Below are 16,800 nucleotides of genomic sequence, written 5' to 3' on the forward strand. Positions count from 1 at the left end.
CTTGTTTTTTTTTTTTTTTTTTTTTTGATATGCTGTGGAGGTCAACAATTATCATTAGCACAATATTATCACAATTGTATATATATATATATATATATACATGCCTACATTTGTGCCAACCATAAACTTGCTGCAGTAAAATAAACTTTCATTGAATGATCTCAAATTAAGTCAAAGGTTAAGGTTGCCCAAGCATTTATATGGTTAAGGCTCATATTATTAAAGAAAACTAGTAGTACAGACTGAGTGTATATCTAATCAATGACTAAATGTAAGGCCATTGACATAAAATTTGTCGAAAAAAGGCTACCAAGATCATTAGATTACAGCGTAGCCAATTTTAAGCCCACTACCCAATCCATCAAAGGACGTTGATGCATAAATAGCAACAAATACTCATGAAATACTGGAAAACCAAAAACAATTGTGCATGGAGTAAGAATACTTGAGGTATGCATATTCAAACCTTAGGAAGCATGCCTTTATCAGAATTACAATCTTTGGGAGAGCAATAAGAGTTAGTTTCATGTACAGATGAGTTATCAGGAAAAGCTGCTCCACCATGTGCATTAAGCAGCACACAATAGCAATGATCTGATTCTGACAAAACCTAAGAAAGTTAAATTATGTTAAATAATTTATTTCTCAATTTATTGGCAAGTATTTAAAGACTTTAAACTGGAAAAGAATGCCAAGATCAACATCAAGTAATTACTAAAATAATGAATAAAATCATGTAAAAATACAGTTCAGAATCTGCAAACTAGCAACAAAACACAAATCCATGTAAGGGATGGACGGAAGGCATGTCAAACTTATAGCTTGACAAAACACAAGTCTAGGGTATGGAAAAATATGTGGAAAGCTTTGCTAGCAAATGGGAAAGGAAGCGTCTTACAACAGCATCAAAAGTGTCATCAAAATCATCAATTGCAAAGCAAATATTAGGGTAGGCGGGCAGAGTTTCCACAGCCTGAAAACAAAATGACAATCTTAGAAAAGAAAAACATAGGTAGTATAAGCTTCAAATGGTTTATACATGACAAAGAAAAGGAAGCCAGCCAACCTTTTTAAAGCCCAGTTGAAAGTTGACACGGCTAGGAGATGCATAGACAGTCTTCACAACCTGTAATAGAGCAAGTGGCAAGTCCTATTACAACATACAGAAGTAAGGACAGAGCATCACCCCATCGCAGCCCTAAGAGCATGAGTCAAACGTACATCAAAAAGAACTTGAAAAAAAAAAAACTAAAAGTTTCGAGTCATTGGTTGGAAAATCATCAAGAGTATGTTATCTAGTTCAGCAGGTACTTAGAGGACAAGTACATATTTACTACAGACAAGAAGTACAACTTGAGATGCATTAAAATACAATGGAAAGAACCATGTAGAAAAATCCCCAATACATCAAGATTTAAAATCAGGAAGAGTCTCGTTTAAGCTAGGTGTATTGAAGGTGATTAAAGGGTGTGTTCTGGTGCAACGATAACATTGTAATTGACAAATAGTCCCTTGAAGTAGAGTAAAGTTTTGAGTATAAATCCAACTTGCACATTGTAATTGACAAATGCATTTTCTGTTCTGTATGCCTTTTTAGGTTTCAGCTGGATATTGCATCATTACAAACATTGGGCTACTACTTAACAAGAAAAAGAAAGACTGTAAAACGCCACACCAAATGCAACAAAAAAACCATCTCATTCATCTTCCTCGAGAATGATATTCCATTCTTTATCACATAATTTCACTACCATCTGTACTTACACCGCCAGACAACAAAGGCCTCCTTCAATGGTATAAAGCATAACTTGTTTTAGCTAACGTTGCTTCAATTACAAGAGATAACTAGATAAGAATGATTAATGTTCAAAATACATCTAAAATCTAATAAAATCAAGTGAAAATTAATCCACTTAAGGCCTTCTATACAGCCAATATATTGCTTAGGCAACATCTTCTGATATTTGCACAGCCAAATTCGCTAAAAAAATTCCAGCAATGATCTCCAAGGCAACGATCAGTAACTTCATTTGTTAGATAAAAGAGCAAGCCCGCATAAACCTTCATCACCATCAGGAAACTCATCCAAACGGTTAGTGGTTAACTAAATGAACCTTGTTTAAGCAGCACTGGATCAGTGCTTGTAAGAAACATATACGGTGTTAATCCTAACTTGATCGTCCAAAGTCATAATCCCCCCACTAGATCTACTCAAGCAAAAACCTTTAGACTCTAAGATTGGCCTCCATAATTCAAATTTTCCTTCAACTCCATCTCGTCTTATCAACAAGAAGAATATCATCAGCAAAAAAGCATGAATCCAAATTGATTTTAAGAAACATTAATATCACATCATAACCTATGCTCAATTACTCTCTCCCATAGTTTTAATGTATGACACAACTTAATTCTTCAATAATTCGCACACCCTTGTGAATCACATTTATTCTTAAAAATATGAATCAACACAGTCGTCCACTCATCTGTTTTTTTTTTTTTTTTTTTGCTTCAAAATAATATTAAAAAGTTTAGTAAGCCCACAAATTTCTTTATCTCCTATGCATTTCTACACCTCTATTGGAATATCATTAGGTCTAACTGCTTTTTCACACTTCATTTTCTTCTAAGTCTATGTAACTTTGATTTTATTAATATGATGAAAAAAATTAAAATCTTTATTTTTGTTTAGAAACCCTAAACCCTATTGCTAAGGTCACAAAAGTCAATCATATTCTCACAAGCAACATTAAAAAGCTTATCGAAACATTTCATCCACTTATATTGAATATCCTCTTATAATAAAAACACATTTTTGATCTTCATAGTTGATGCACTTCACTTGAACAAGATCCTTCTCATATCTTTTTACTTAACTAACTTATGCATACATGTTTCGCCCTTCTAGCATCTAATCTATTATATAAATCTTTAAAAATCAAATTCTTTGTATCGCATATTGCCTTATTAGACTCCTTATGAGAACCTCTATATCTTTCTTAATTTTCTAAGCTTTTACATCTAAAAAAATTATAAAAAATATTTTATTTTTAATCTTTTTTTGCATATTTTAATTTCACCACTAACTATTTTTGCTATTAGGAATTTTTTCTTTTGATACTCCAAGCACATACTTTAGAAAATCTTAATATCACTAATTACTTTTTTCAATATAATATTAATTTCCTCATACACAATCGAAAACTTGAGATCTTAAATCTTTCCCTAAAAAATATTTTTGTTCGCATTCTTTAAATCTCCTCATCTAATCCTAAAACAATATTTTACTTTATTATTTATATTCCGCTCATTTAGTGGTGTCAAAATGAATTTTTGAGTCGGGTTCAAATCCATCCCAAAACGGACCTGCATTCAACTAAATCCAACTAGAACCTGAACCGATTAGGCAAATAGGTCAAGAATTCAGACCCCGACCTGACCCGATGGGTTTTCAGGTTGACCCAACCCACTAACCAAGGTTTCAACTTTCGGGCAGGGCGGGTGCAAGGTGCGCGATGCGCGGGGACGAGGGGCAACAGCAAGCTGCACGATGCGAGAGCGAGTGCGGGGTGCGAGCGCGGTTGCAGGATGTGCGTGCTGGTGAGGATAGTGGCCTGCAACCATGCGGGGTGGAGCGCGCGTGCTCGGTGCGAGCAAAGCATGGTTGGGTGCAGCATGAGTAGGGTGTGAGTGCGGTGTTAAGAGTGCGAGCGATCGCACGTTCTGGGGGCAACACGAGCGTGGTTGAGTGCAGGTTGCGAGTGTTGTGCGGGGTGCTAAATCGAGAAGAGAACAGTCATCCGTCACCCACCTGGGTTGCATTAGGGTCACCTTCGGGTTTTCGGGTCAACCCAAACATGACTCGGTTTTAAAAACGGGTCATAATCTTGAATCAGAACCCGACCCGTCTGGCAAATGGGTTAACGTGAACCCAAAATTTTTCAGGTCATGCCCGAATCGGGTCAAATATTGGCACCCCTACGCTCATTCATCTTGAAGTCTAAAACTAATAAGGGATGTTTGGTACATTAATTTTCACTTGAAATAACTTTATAATCTTTGCAATCTAAACAATTTATTTTTCTTATAAAAAAATAATCAATCAAAGGTTTGTAATATTCATTACTATAAGTGATAAGATACTCCTCTATTTTCTTAAATAAGATATTAGCAATTATAAAATTATAAGCTACAGCAAAATCTAATATAATCCTACCGACTTCATTAGTCGCTCTAAACTCATAGACATCATGAATATTTTTTTAATTTTCTACCACTATACCAACATGTCTATTTAAATCTTCTCCAATAAAAAGTCTTTCTTTAAGAGGTATCATTTATATTAATTATTTTAAGATTTCAAAATTTTAATTTTGAATACATATACAAACCTACATGAGGAACTTAAGCGCTTATAAGATTATTAATTTTAGTATCAAGAATAATCATCAAAGCTATAATTTTATCTCAAATTCTATTAATTTCTATAACATTATCTTTCAAACTCTCGTCTATAATCATACCTACATCATTTTTAGAACAACTCATATATGAATACCATAGTTTAAATCCTAAACTATCAATCTTTTTAGCCTTCTCTCGAACCCTCCAACCCATTAAGTTTTCTAAATGCATAGAATATTTATCTTCCTATAAATCATGATATCTATTAATTTTATTAATATGTTTTAAGAGAACCTATATTCCAAGTTATTATCCTAATTCTAGTTTCATAGACTAGTCTTTTTTCTCACATCAGTCCATGAAGTGGGAACCCTTACTTATTTAACATTGCACTCAAGCATCAGTCTAGCGACCCTAGCACACGTCTCATTATATTCAAGAAATACAGTGTATCGCTTCTAGAGAACACCCTAGCATTAACATAATGTATTAAGTGATTTATGTCATAATTGTTTAAAAAGTTTTATGCTAGTTGTCGACTACCTAATACAACCTTTGCTTATTTTTTGAAATATATGAAAAGTTAAGATAGTTAAGAAAATTAGAAGATGCAAGGCTTAGGATTAGTAGAATGAAAATGGGATAGTGATATATAATTGTAATGGGCATTATATTAAACATAAAAAATATACCTTTTTGAAATGGTTATGAAATGCTTACAAAGAAAATTCAAGTTGAGGTGCTTCGGTATATGATAATAGCATTCTAATCAGTGAAATATTTACTAAAATAAGTGAAATTTAAAATAACAAAAAGTATTCAAAAAATAGGAAGACTTAGCATTATAAGAAAAAAATACTCAATATCTACTATATAATCATTGTGGGTATGAATTAAAATTTATTAGTCAATATTATTAGAAAATCAAGTAATATTTAGTAATGATACCTTTTGGTATACTAGATCAATTATATAAAAGAATAAAGATATATATTAGGATTTAAATTTTAAAATTAAGATTTGCTAAAAAACAAAGTATCTTGAGAGCATTTTATGACAAGAAAATATTACAAAGACTTCACGATAAATTTTATTAAGAGAAAATGACCAAAATAGTCACTTGACTATTCATGAAGAACCAAAATGTTGCCCAACTATATTAAAGGACGCTCCCTCAACTCCTTAAAGGACCATTTAATCGCTCAAATCTTTAGAAATGAATCAAAATATTCCCTTAGCGGGATTATTTTGGTTCCTCTTTAAAGAGTTGAGAAACCAAAATGGTCATTTAATACAATTGGGGACTAATTTGGTCTTTCATGAAGAGTCAATAGACCATTTTGAGTCCTTTTTCTCATTTGATTAAATAACAATTAGGTCCATTATATTATATGGATATGACATATGGTGTTTGCAATGAAATATCATTGATAGCCAAGTAGGACAAAGCGAGAATAAGAATGTTAAGATAAATGACTAAAAATGATAGATCAAAGATAAATTATATTAAATGAGCATTTGGATAAAATTTATTAAATATAAGGTGGTGAGAAAATGAATATGTTACTTTAAACATGTAGCAAGAAGTATCCAAAAAGCAACAATATGAATAGAATGATAAAATTAGCAACACAAGTTCAAGAAAAAAATGAGTGGACCAAAAGTAACATAGATAGAATTTGCCAAAAAAAAATTCCAACAAAATAATTTTAAAACCTCATACAACACTTATCAAGATTAAATGGAAAATGATATTCATCAAGCCAGTTCTTCTCCTCCTCATTATCATATTTCCCCAATTTTCATTCATTTATGTTGAGTTTTGTTTGATGCGTTAAACTTATTTTGGGTAAATTTGTTTGCAAAAGTTTTATGATCCATTGTAAATAAAAGAAAAAAATTAGTATGCAACAATGAAGCTTGGCTACATATCAAAGCTGATAACGGATGGATAAAACTGTGGTCCATCATGAGTTCGCAATCTAAAATTAAAGGCGTGACAATGATAATTTTATAACATATTTTTAAAAAGGTTTCGATTACTACCTTTACATTCAGACAGCAATGACAATGAATCATCGGATTTTGCACACTCAGAAAATAAAGGGCAACGATGGAAAGGTAATGACAACCTCAAAGACAACAAACCAACCCAATAAAAGATCCAGGGTACACCATGAACAGAAAGAATTAACCTCCATTTACCTTGTATATAGGAGATAATGATGTATCCTCCCCACTTTGGTAGCTGCGTAGAGCCTGATTGCTGCGGAAGCCAGTTATATCAGAATCTTTATTATTCAAAACTTAATTAAAAAGATAAACATACAAAATTATAAATGAATACAAAACTAACTTTGGCTAACGAAATAAATTCAAGGCTAGCATAAGACTCGCATTCTAGCAACAAGCAGCTAGAAGTGCAGTCATCACAGGAATCATAAGCAGCAACAATAGCAAAATTTACAGAGCTGTTCGAGTTTAGATTAAAAAATATTTTTACATCATTATTTTCTGCTAAATAATGTATCATATTTCAGCATCAGAATTCAAATTTATTTGCAAGATCCAAATCGATTTTAGTTATAGACTACATGTTCTCCCTATTAACAGAGAATATTTCTGACTACTCGGATGAGCAGTGAGCAAAAGAAATCAATTACAGAGTTTGAATGTCAGACAGGAATTCCTCTAATTCAAGAGAGCAATACTACAAGATGACGAAAAAATTAGCAAGTAGTTACTGAAAAGCAAAAGCCACTTCCATCAATGTGCCTAACATATTCCTGTAAGGCACTCCCATTAATAATTTGAGTAGAACTATGTTCTAAATTGAATGAATGCTCCGATTTTAAAACATGTTTGATTAGAACTTTTAAAAATATAATCATCTCACAGATTCATTTATGGCTCTAATTTAATCATTTGAGGATGAATTTTAATTTGATTAAAACACCTTACCCTAGTTGAACTATTCCAGTTCCCTACCATATGATGCCCATTTAATCACTTCTGAGCATTTCAAAATCATCCCAACCTTCTATTAGCTTCTCCTCACAGCTTAACATGCCCCAGCATCCACAAAACTATTTCGAAAAAAGAAATAGTGAACATCAATGGAAAGAATTTGAAAATGACCACAACGAAAAAAATCATTCCACGCCCATAAAATTCAGCCATGGGAAAAAGGCAAAGCAGGCTATTCTTTAAGAAAAGACTAACAAAGGGAAGTATTTATAAACAAGTATGATTAAAGCAAAGTAGAGAAAGTTTAAACAGCTAACAGGATGGGAGAAAAAAAAAATTGGAAGAATTCATAAACTGGTTTAAATGGTTGTAACAAAGCCATATTAAATATTCCGGAGTTAGGAGCAGATCAATATGATGCAATTTGTTACGAAGTGCAATGTGCTAAATTTATGCAACATTTCATGATATCAGCAAAAATAAAAGCCTCACAGTTAAACCATATCCTAAGTGATCAAATAAGAAAGGCTCAAGGCTCGCTATGCTATATAATAAATCATGATGCTAGAGTTCCTGTGCGTCTTTCAGACTGGGTGGAATTTTTGCAGTGATTTTAATTAACAAAAAAATGGAAAGTCTAGCTTAGAGACAGCTTAGAGACTGGGATTAGATATCAAGAATGATCGAAAACTCATAAGTATAACGCTTTTAAGGAAATCAGTGCCGAATAAACTTGATGGTCAAGCATTTCTAAAAGTAAAATCATGGAGGCAATTAATATTATACCATCTTGGTCAATAACTGAATTTGAAAAAAACAAATAATTAATGTGATTGGAAGCTAGTTTTCAAGGATGCATATGCAATAAGCATTATTAGGAGGCATCCACAGTGGGCACCGAGCACCAGAAACAAAATATGTCCAATGCGTATTTTTGGTTAACTGCCTATCAACTTAGTCAGTAGCAAGACAAAAATTAAGGTTGTTTGCAATTTGATCACAGGACAATCCAAACCCAGCTAGAAATCATATGATCTAATATCAAGTCGAACCAAATGAAGTGTTGACCTCGATAGTAGCTCAAGCATCAAGTCAACCACGCACGGAGAAAAAGATTACTGAAGAAGGCGATGTTGCACAAAAAATGCCAAAAACATGTTGACCAAAAGTCAAAATCACCGAAAGGGCATTTGTTCACAAAATGGATAGCACAGACGCATTCGAGATAGCTAAAACAACTAAGATTGACACCCATATAGGTCGAGGTTTTCTATCCATAAAAATTAAAATTTTTTACATGTCAAACAAGACAAAATTTGACACACACGAGGGGCTAAATCTCAGCGAGCAAATCAACGTGCATATTTATCTATTAAAATTTATTTTTTAAAATATAATATATATATATATATATATATATATAAAATAAGGTTTGAAAATGAGAACTCCAATAGGTGTCACCAGCGCACTGCAAATTAGTTTCTTGGTTCAAAACTCACCCACTAATTAACTCCCCAATGTTAGATGAAAAATTATTTTATTACGCTGAATTACTTTCAGAATATCATTCCTTTTGCATGAAGCTCTAACAGTATTTAGAATTCTTGAAGTAATCTCAAACAAATGCTTTACTTGCCAATGATTATTTGTTACAGCCACCAGAGATAGTTAGAGTTGATGAGTAAAACAATGAATCTAGAATGTCTGAGAATTATCTTTTAGTATAAGTGCTTTCAAATCATTAAACTCCCCTCGCATATTAGATGCTCCATCGTAACCTTAGCCAAGTATTCTATGTGTGCTTAATGAATATTTTACAAGAAGAGCTTTAATATATGTCTTCAGTGATACTGCATTTGTTGAATAAACATAACTAATACCTATGAACATCTCAATTACTTGGCCCAACTGCTGACCCGTGTAACGGAAAAAAGAAAAGAAAAGAAAAAATTTTAAATCACTTACCTGCTCTCTGCCGAAGCCATCCCACACGTCGCACGTCGAGGCCACGCCGATGTCGCTTCTTCACACGACCCGCTTGCGTCGATAAAAAGGCAATGGATCGAGGCCTTTAGCCTCCCCTCTCACTCCCGCTCTGATCTCTGGCTCCTCTCCCTCGCTCCCGCTCTTTCCCTCTGTCGTCGCTACTCGGCTTCGCTCCTTCTGCAACTTCCCTTCCAGTCGAGTAGGAAGTTACAACATTTTGACGGAAGCTCGCGACTGTGAAGATAACTCCCCCCCCCTCCTTCGCGTTGATTTTCCGGCTCTTCGTGGTTGTGCGACTTTGCTCCAACGACGACTTCCCCTTCCCTGTCGAATCGGAAGTTTGACACTTTGATTGGAAGCGGGACAGAAGCCCGCTCGCTGCGACAGTGACCTTCTCCATTTCGCATGCTTCCTCGGTCCCCTCTTGGCTGGACGATTTCGCTCCTCTGACGCCGTTCCTTCCTGTTCGAACGAAAGTTACGACATTTTGATCCGAAGTAGGGACAGGAGCTCGATAGCCGTGAGGGTACCTTTCTTCCCTTCTGAGCGCTCCTTCGTGCCGTTCGATTTCGCTCCTTCCACGACTTCCCATCTGTTCGAATCGAAAGTTTAACATTTTGATCGGAAGCTACAACTGGAGCTCGTTAACTGTGAAGGTAGCTTCCCCCTTTCAGCGCGCTTCCTTGGCCTAATCCCGTGAATCCCCAAACCAGAAAGAATAGTGGGGGAGGGGGATTTTTATTATTTTATTATTAGTAGTATTATATTTGTTGTTATTATTGTTATTTCAAAAAAAAAAGAAAAAAAGAGAGAAAAAAGAAAAAGAAAATCCCTCTCTTACCTCGGCGTTTGTGTCGAGCCGACAAACCACCCATGCACGCTTTTCTCTAGTATGGCGGGAGGGAACCCAGTCCGATACCTACGACGAGGCAGGTAAGCCTGGTGCACGCTTTTCTTAGCATGGACGGGACAACTTTTAAGTGCCCGTATGCGACTCTGTACCTGTGGGGAAACAACTGCTTCTCTTGTAACAGGTACTGAAGAGTGAAGACTCATACATGCCTTTCTCTGGCGTGGTGGAGACAAAGATTTTACGATCGCGATGTCCTCGTCCGAGAGCACCTACCATGCACGCTCTTCTCTAGCGTGGCGGGAGGCCTAGTTTTCCGTAATTTTCTTCTAAACGGGGGCGACGCCGAGAGGCTGCCGAAATTTCGGGTAAACATACGATCATACTCGGACCTGATTTGAACTCAAAAGAAAAAGAACTTGGACTCAAATGAGTATGAACAGTGGACTTGTGAACTTGAAACCGAGCATAACTCAAATGACTAATAATAAATGCTTGAACTTAGTGAAATTGAAAAGCCTATGTTTGCACTTGAATGAGTTAAACTTGAATTTGGACCCATACTTGAGCAAATACAAAAGCTCCAACTCAAACTAAATATCAATTCCAAGTATAACTAGCTTGAGAAATAAACAAGAGTTTCTACCTGTAAGCTATGGCACAAGATCTCCAATGAATGTCAAAGAACCATCATGATGATGGACATGCAAGAACCATTAAGTGACATGCCCACAAGCAGCAACAATTCAATGTCAAACAAATGAAGTCATGACAGTCAATATGCAACATGAAATGTTCACAAGTAGAGGCAGGCGACGTATAACAAGTGCAAATGCCTATGGACATTTGTAGAAGACTCACTGCACATACAACATCTAATTTACAAGGAGGATGCAAAGAGTCCACCACAAGTGTTAAGATGCTTATACATCATGTCATAAGGCAGCGGAAAATAGATGCATCTGTCTTCTAGCCGAGGAGATTTTGATATATAACAAGTGTAAGTACCTACAATCCTTTGTAGGAGGCCTGTCGTACGTTCGACACGTGTTTGTGAACAAATGTGAAGGATTTTCAATACATCACAAACATGTATAAGCATGATGTAATAGATTCCTATGACAATCCCTACAAGATTGAGATAACAACACTATCAATTGGTGAGGAAGATCCGTCCTTGCAAACAAATACATCAAACCACCTGAGATTGATGAAAGGTGGATATGATGTAGGAACAATGGCTCTTCTACGAATATTTCCAGGAGGTCGTAGTGGATACAGCGGTCCCCCGTAAATATACATGAGCCACTTGTGGATAACAACAGTGAGTATATCGTAAGCACAACGAAACACTGTGGACACAAGTACAGATATCACCTACAACGGTGGTGATTGAGATTTGTGAGTACGTCGGGTATGAAGACAACTCAATGTACGAAAAAAGGACAGCTCCCTGCAGAATGAAAGAAATGTTTGAACAAATTCGAACTAAACTTCCTGGTGTTCCAAAATTTCTTCTTGATTTTATACTTTGGAAGAAAACAGTTCTGGCACTTGTGAACACTGGAAATAACAAGTCCACCCAAATACCTCTATCCACTTCAAAGACCAATTATTTGATTATAGACGGTACATCCTATAGAAGTCCGATACACTAAAGAGCTTGAAAGGAGTTCCTTTCAAAGCAGTGACCATGGATTTCTAGAAAGACCTCCCGGTGAACGAGAAAGGGGAGTCAACATCAAGATGATGAGATGCCTCATGACATCCAGATAATACCGCCACCGGATCCGTAACACTCGTATTAGCGGACAGAAGGCATATATAAGCTCTCAAATGAAATGTTGTGCGTATTCAAATGGCAATTATCTGCACAACTAAAATATTTAAAAGTACCCCTGCACATGCATCGTAGTTTGTATACACATACGTACACAAGGGGTATGTCCAATCAATGAAATTCTCAAACATCCTCATGGGCCCCGGCGAGCGTATTATTGGTACACACGTGACGTCTAGGGATGCTGTGTGGATCAATAAGTGAATTCAAGTTCGAACATGATCCTTCTATGTAGATCAATAGGAGTTGACAGGGTTCGAACCCTCAAATAAATACACGGTTGTGGTGACCGATGTATTTATTATAATACATTCATATTAGGCCTTCAGGGCCTATAATCAAGAGAATTCACTAATAAAGGCATAAAGCCTACGCAACCCGATCCTCCTAAGCAGGTAAATAGGAGTAGACAGGGTTTAAACCATCGAATAAATATTGTCACAAAGTTGACCGGAATATTTATTTTATACATTCATATAAGGCCTTCAAGCCTTTAAGAAAGAAAATTCACAGATAAAGGCATGAAGCCCGAGAAACCCAATTCTCGGTTGACAGCTCAACAGAGTTGACAAGGTTCATCCACAAAATAGAAATATTTTCAAATAGAAATGACCTCCTAAACCCCGATGATGACCGTGTTAAATGCAAATCTCAACCGGAGGGGTTCACAAATATTTCAAAATGCCACCCAAATGCCCAAAAATCTAAAAATCTCAAAATCTCAAAAATATTTAAAATTGAAATAAATCCATCAACACTTAAAGCAAAATTCATCCACCCTCCGCAACAGTTTGCCGATGTGGACAAATTCAAATATAACTTCAGCTCACATAGAGCCAAATGTATAGTAAATATCACTAGGATTCATTATCAAATAATCTCCTATTAATAAGGATGTGGTATGTGTCTTCTAAACGGCAGTTTTGCCGCCAAATGGCACCACAAAATAAACAATTATGACCCGGGGCCCTCTGAACCGAGTGGTTTTGCCGTCAAATGGCACCACGAAATACCGGTTATGGCCATAGCCAATACACTCCTTAGTGGCATCAAATCCTTGAGATATGAATCAATAGGATATAATTGATAGGGCACAAAGCCCTCTGTTAGCTAAAATGGATTCAAATTTATCCCCTTAGGCAAATACCCACCTCAGGTCTATAAGGTACCCTTGGACGAAGCAACCCATGGCTGCCGACAAGGATCATTCTATCAGGTTAGGTCGACTACCTCCTCTGACTAAGTAGACCAGGGACCATAATGGCCCGGGGCGACGGAACCATGGGATCTTGATCGGGTCTATCATTCATTCCCTCACCATCTGCTTTAAGTGCAACATGGTGAAATTTCTACTTATAAATATCAAATCTTTAAATCCTCCCAATACCCATACCCATGCTGCTACTATATGCCGAATACCGCATATCTACGGATATGATGAATTCATTGACGACTAGCCTTAATCGAAAGTTCTCTCTCGTTATCGAGAGGGGTAATTAACTATAGGGGCTTGCGCCTACAAGGAACCAAAACTCAGATCATAAAGTCCTCACAATATGATGGCGAAATCTCTGGGTAGTGTCTTATCTACAAACTCATCTGTCTTCCCAAAATTTATCCTGGAACTTAATATATTAAAACTCCCCCCGAATAAAAAAAGAAAAGCAATCAGTCGGGCGGAGGCCGGGGCCGAATTTTCGAAGCCCACACCAACTTGTTTACACACCTCAATGCAATAATTAATTATTTTTTTGTGGACATATAATGAGACTCATCAACTAGAATGGTAAAATAGGAATCACAAATATCATTTATGATTGAAGAAAAGGTCTCAGTGGCCATAGAACTACAAATCTCTTTTTGAACTTTTAGTGAAGTTAATTTTAACTTAGCACTTGCATGTTCAAATGTTACTTTTCTGACTTCTTTATGATTTGCAAGAATTGAAATAATTTTATATAATTCCCTTGCTTATTTGAACTAGATGATTCATCACGCCCACGGAATGATAGGCCATGAAGGATAAGAAATTAAACACAATCAACAGTTGCGGTCAACATAATACGATATTCTTTTTTGTTTTTCTCATACTTGCTAAGCCATAAAGCAGGAATACTCTACTCTTGATGCTTCATTAAAGTCTCACATTTATGTCTTGTCTTGTCTTGTGCATTATTATATTCTACTACATGGCCCATAAAATTTTCTCTTCTCTTCCAATTCTTAAATCTCTCACCAACAAACGAATCTCCACCACCTTGGCCTGTCAAAATTTGCTCTTGAGACTTAAACAAGTAGCAAAGAAGACAAAATACAACATCTTTTAGCACACAATTTTTCATCCAATCAGAAAATTCTTCAAACCATTTTGAGTTAAATCTACGCGCAATATTTCCAATCATTGTTTGAGGAAATGATATTTTTTTTTGTTGACAGCCTCTTTAACAAATAAGCTTTGCAAACTTTATCTCTCTCATTCACATCATAACTCCAGATTGATGGTTGAAGACCATGATCAACATGGAGATTATTACTATCAATCTCAACATGTTCTTTCCTCTTCAAAAATCATTCCATTTGTAAAAAACCTAATGACAACAACAAAAACACAACAATAATAATCCATACATACAAGAAAAGACACCAAATTCAATATGACAATTTTAATATTGTGAAATTTCAATGTTTATCCTTCTATTTAATCAACAAAGGTGACACAAATGATGCCCATTCTCAGGCGCCCAATAACTAGACATGACAGCTTTAAAATTAAATTAATACAAGACATCTGATGATATATGATACTATCCTTCAATAGAAACTGAAACCAATGTTTCAATTAATGTTATTCATTGACCCGGATTAATCTTATATTTTATCGTATATTCACTTTTATTCGAAACAATCCAATCACAACACTCAGCTCTCTTTTTAATTGAATATTATAAGTTCTCCCTTGCATATGACAGCCTTGTTGTTGCTCATTTTTACGTATTTATGGATGACACTAATGGGTTTCTTTGTGCATGTTGACTTAGAGGTGTAAACAAATCAAATCAAGCTCGAGTCAATCCTATCTTGAGCTTGATTAACTAATAGAGTTTGAGCTTGAGCCCAAGCTCAATTCTATGAGTTCGAGTCGGCTCACAAGCCAGCTTGTTTATTATGAAAAAGGGAAAATAATTATGATTCAGGCACTTATTATGACAAAATTTCAAGAAGAATGAGAAATTATAAGAGAAATAATAAATAATCACTTTATATAAAAAGTGATGCATAATTTTTAAATATTTTTAATAGATTTATACTTAAACTCACGAAGTCTAATATATTTTAAATGTATTTCACATTAATATTTTTAAATAAGCTAGCTCACAATAACAAGTTGAGTCGTGGTTGGCTTACATTTGGCCTGTTAGCTCATCTAACTTAGCTCATGAGCTATTTATAGAGTCAAGCTCAAGTCAGTTCATGAGTTGGCTTGACTCACTTATGTGGTACTTACCTTATATAGTTTGGAACAATCTATTGAATTTAGTGCCAACCCCTTCACATAAGTTATTATCGAAAAAGAATATTCATTTTGAAGTTATTGAGAGTTCAAAGGGTCACATCTACAACAGGTAAATTACAAAGGTATTTGTGATAAGAAAGTATATGTATGTTATGAGATCATGAGATTTCTACTGTTTTCTTGATTAGTTTATGATCAAACTACGAGAATTTAGAACTTTTTTATTAACTGATCATGGATTAAATAGCTATATTTTCATTTTATTTTGTGGAAATGATTGTTTAGATGTTATTTGGATTTAGATATAGTAGCTCAGATGCATGCTTCGACTTTATTGTAATGTATTGTTCAAGAGCGGATGATCCATAAATAATTGTAAATTGGAAAAGGTCGCTGGATTTAGTCATCTTGTTGAAATTGTTTAGGGTGGAGCAAAATGTGAATCTTGTCAGATTAATCTTCCTGATTGGGTAGTATGTAGTTATGTACTCTTACTAAGCATCAGTATATTAGCAAAAAACAGAATATCTAGTAACAAAACACAAATATAAGAAGAAGAATGCAATTTATGAATGGTAGATAAATACCTGCAGATGGCAACAGTCACCGTGTATGATGTGTGAGCAACAAAATTCAAATAGAATGAACGCCTCCAATCAACATGTATAGGATCATCACCAAGGACTTTTTCTAACTGATGGCAAGAACATTTCAAGAAATTTTATATCAGTAACAGGAACCTAAATCACAAGACATTAATATCTCTAGGCGGTTCACAGTCCCAGAAAAGATGACGACAAAAAGCGACACAGAAAAATCAAATCAAGTATAAAAGATGATTCTCATGTACAAGGTCGTTCCCAGCCATATATTCAACTGAGCTGACAACCAAGCTTTGCAAATATTTACATAGGTTATTCAGCCTCGTAGAAGGACTCCAAGGAAATTAGTACAGAAAACGTAATAGTTCATGCTAAAATGGTGAAGTTTCATGGAAATCTATAATAAATAAGATTCACGCCATGCTAATAAAAGAGGAAGCCGCCTGATGATATTCTTTAAGAAAATAGGCAGATCAAATAAGAAAGACATTAAATATACCTTGGGAGCCAATCTACGGACAAAAAAAGGAGCTTCGCTCTCCAAATCACCTTTGAAACTATATCCATTCAGGCCCTGCAAATAAAAGTCCAATATTTTAATGCTTCATTTTATTAGGGGTTATAGAAGGGGAGAATTAGA

General features: G+C 35.2%; 1 protein-coding gene across 2 annotated transcripts in view; it reads right to left on the reverse strand.

Moving 5' to 3' along the window:
- LOC110113939 (uncharacterized protein KIAA0930 homolog) overlaps positions 1-16,800 on the reverse strand; it is a 47,873-nt gene that overhangs the window by 27,597 nt on the left and 3,476 nt on the right. Inside the window, exons 3-8 of one of the 2 annotated variants that reach the window (XM_028693453.1) lie at positions 16,660-16,734; positions 16,146-16,252; positions 6,607-6,667; positions 1,067-1,150; positions 899-973; positions 467-610 (exon numbers count right to left, since the gene is read on the reverse strand). In XM_028693453.1, coding sequence (XP_028549286.1) covers positions 467-610; positions 899-973; positions 1,067-1,150; positions 6,607-6,667; positions 16,146-16,252; positions 16,660-16,734 — 546 coding nt within the window. The remainder of the gene's footprint in view (positions 1-466; positions 611-898; positions 974-1,066; positions 1,151-6,606; positions 6,668-16,145; positions 16,253-16,659; positions 16,735-16,800) is intronic. The other variant, XM_020846665.2, reaches the window with a different exon arrangement.

Source organism: Dendrobium catenatum, unplaced genomic scaffold (genome assembly GCF_001605985.2).
Source record: "Dendrobium catenatum unplaced genomic scaffold, ASM160598v2 fragScaff_scaffold_289, whole genome shotgun sequence".
Classification (NCBI taxonomy): domain Eukaryota; kingdom Viridiplantae; phylum Streptophyta; class Magnoliopsida; order Asparagales; family Orchidaceae; genus Dendrobium; species Dendrobium catenatum.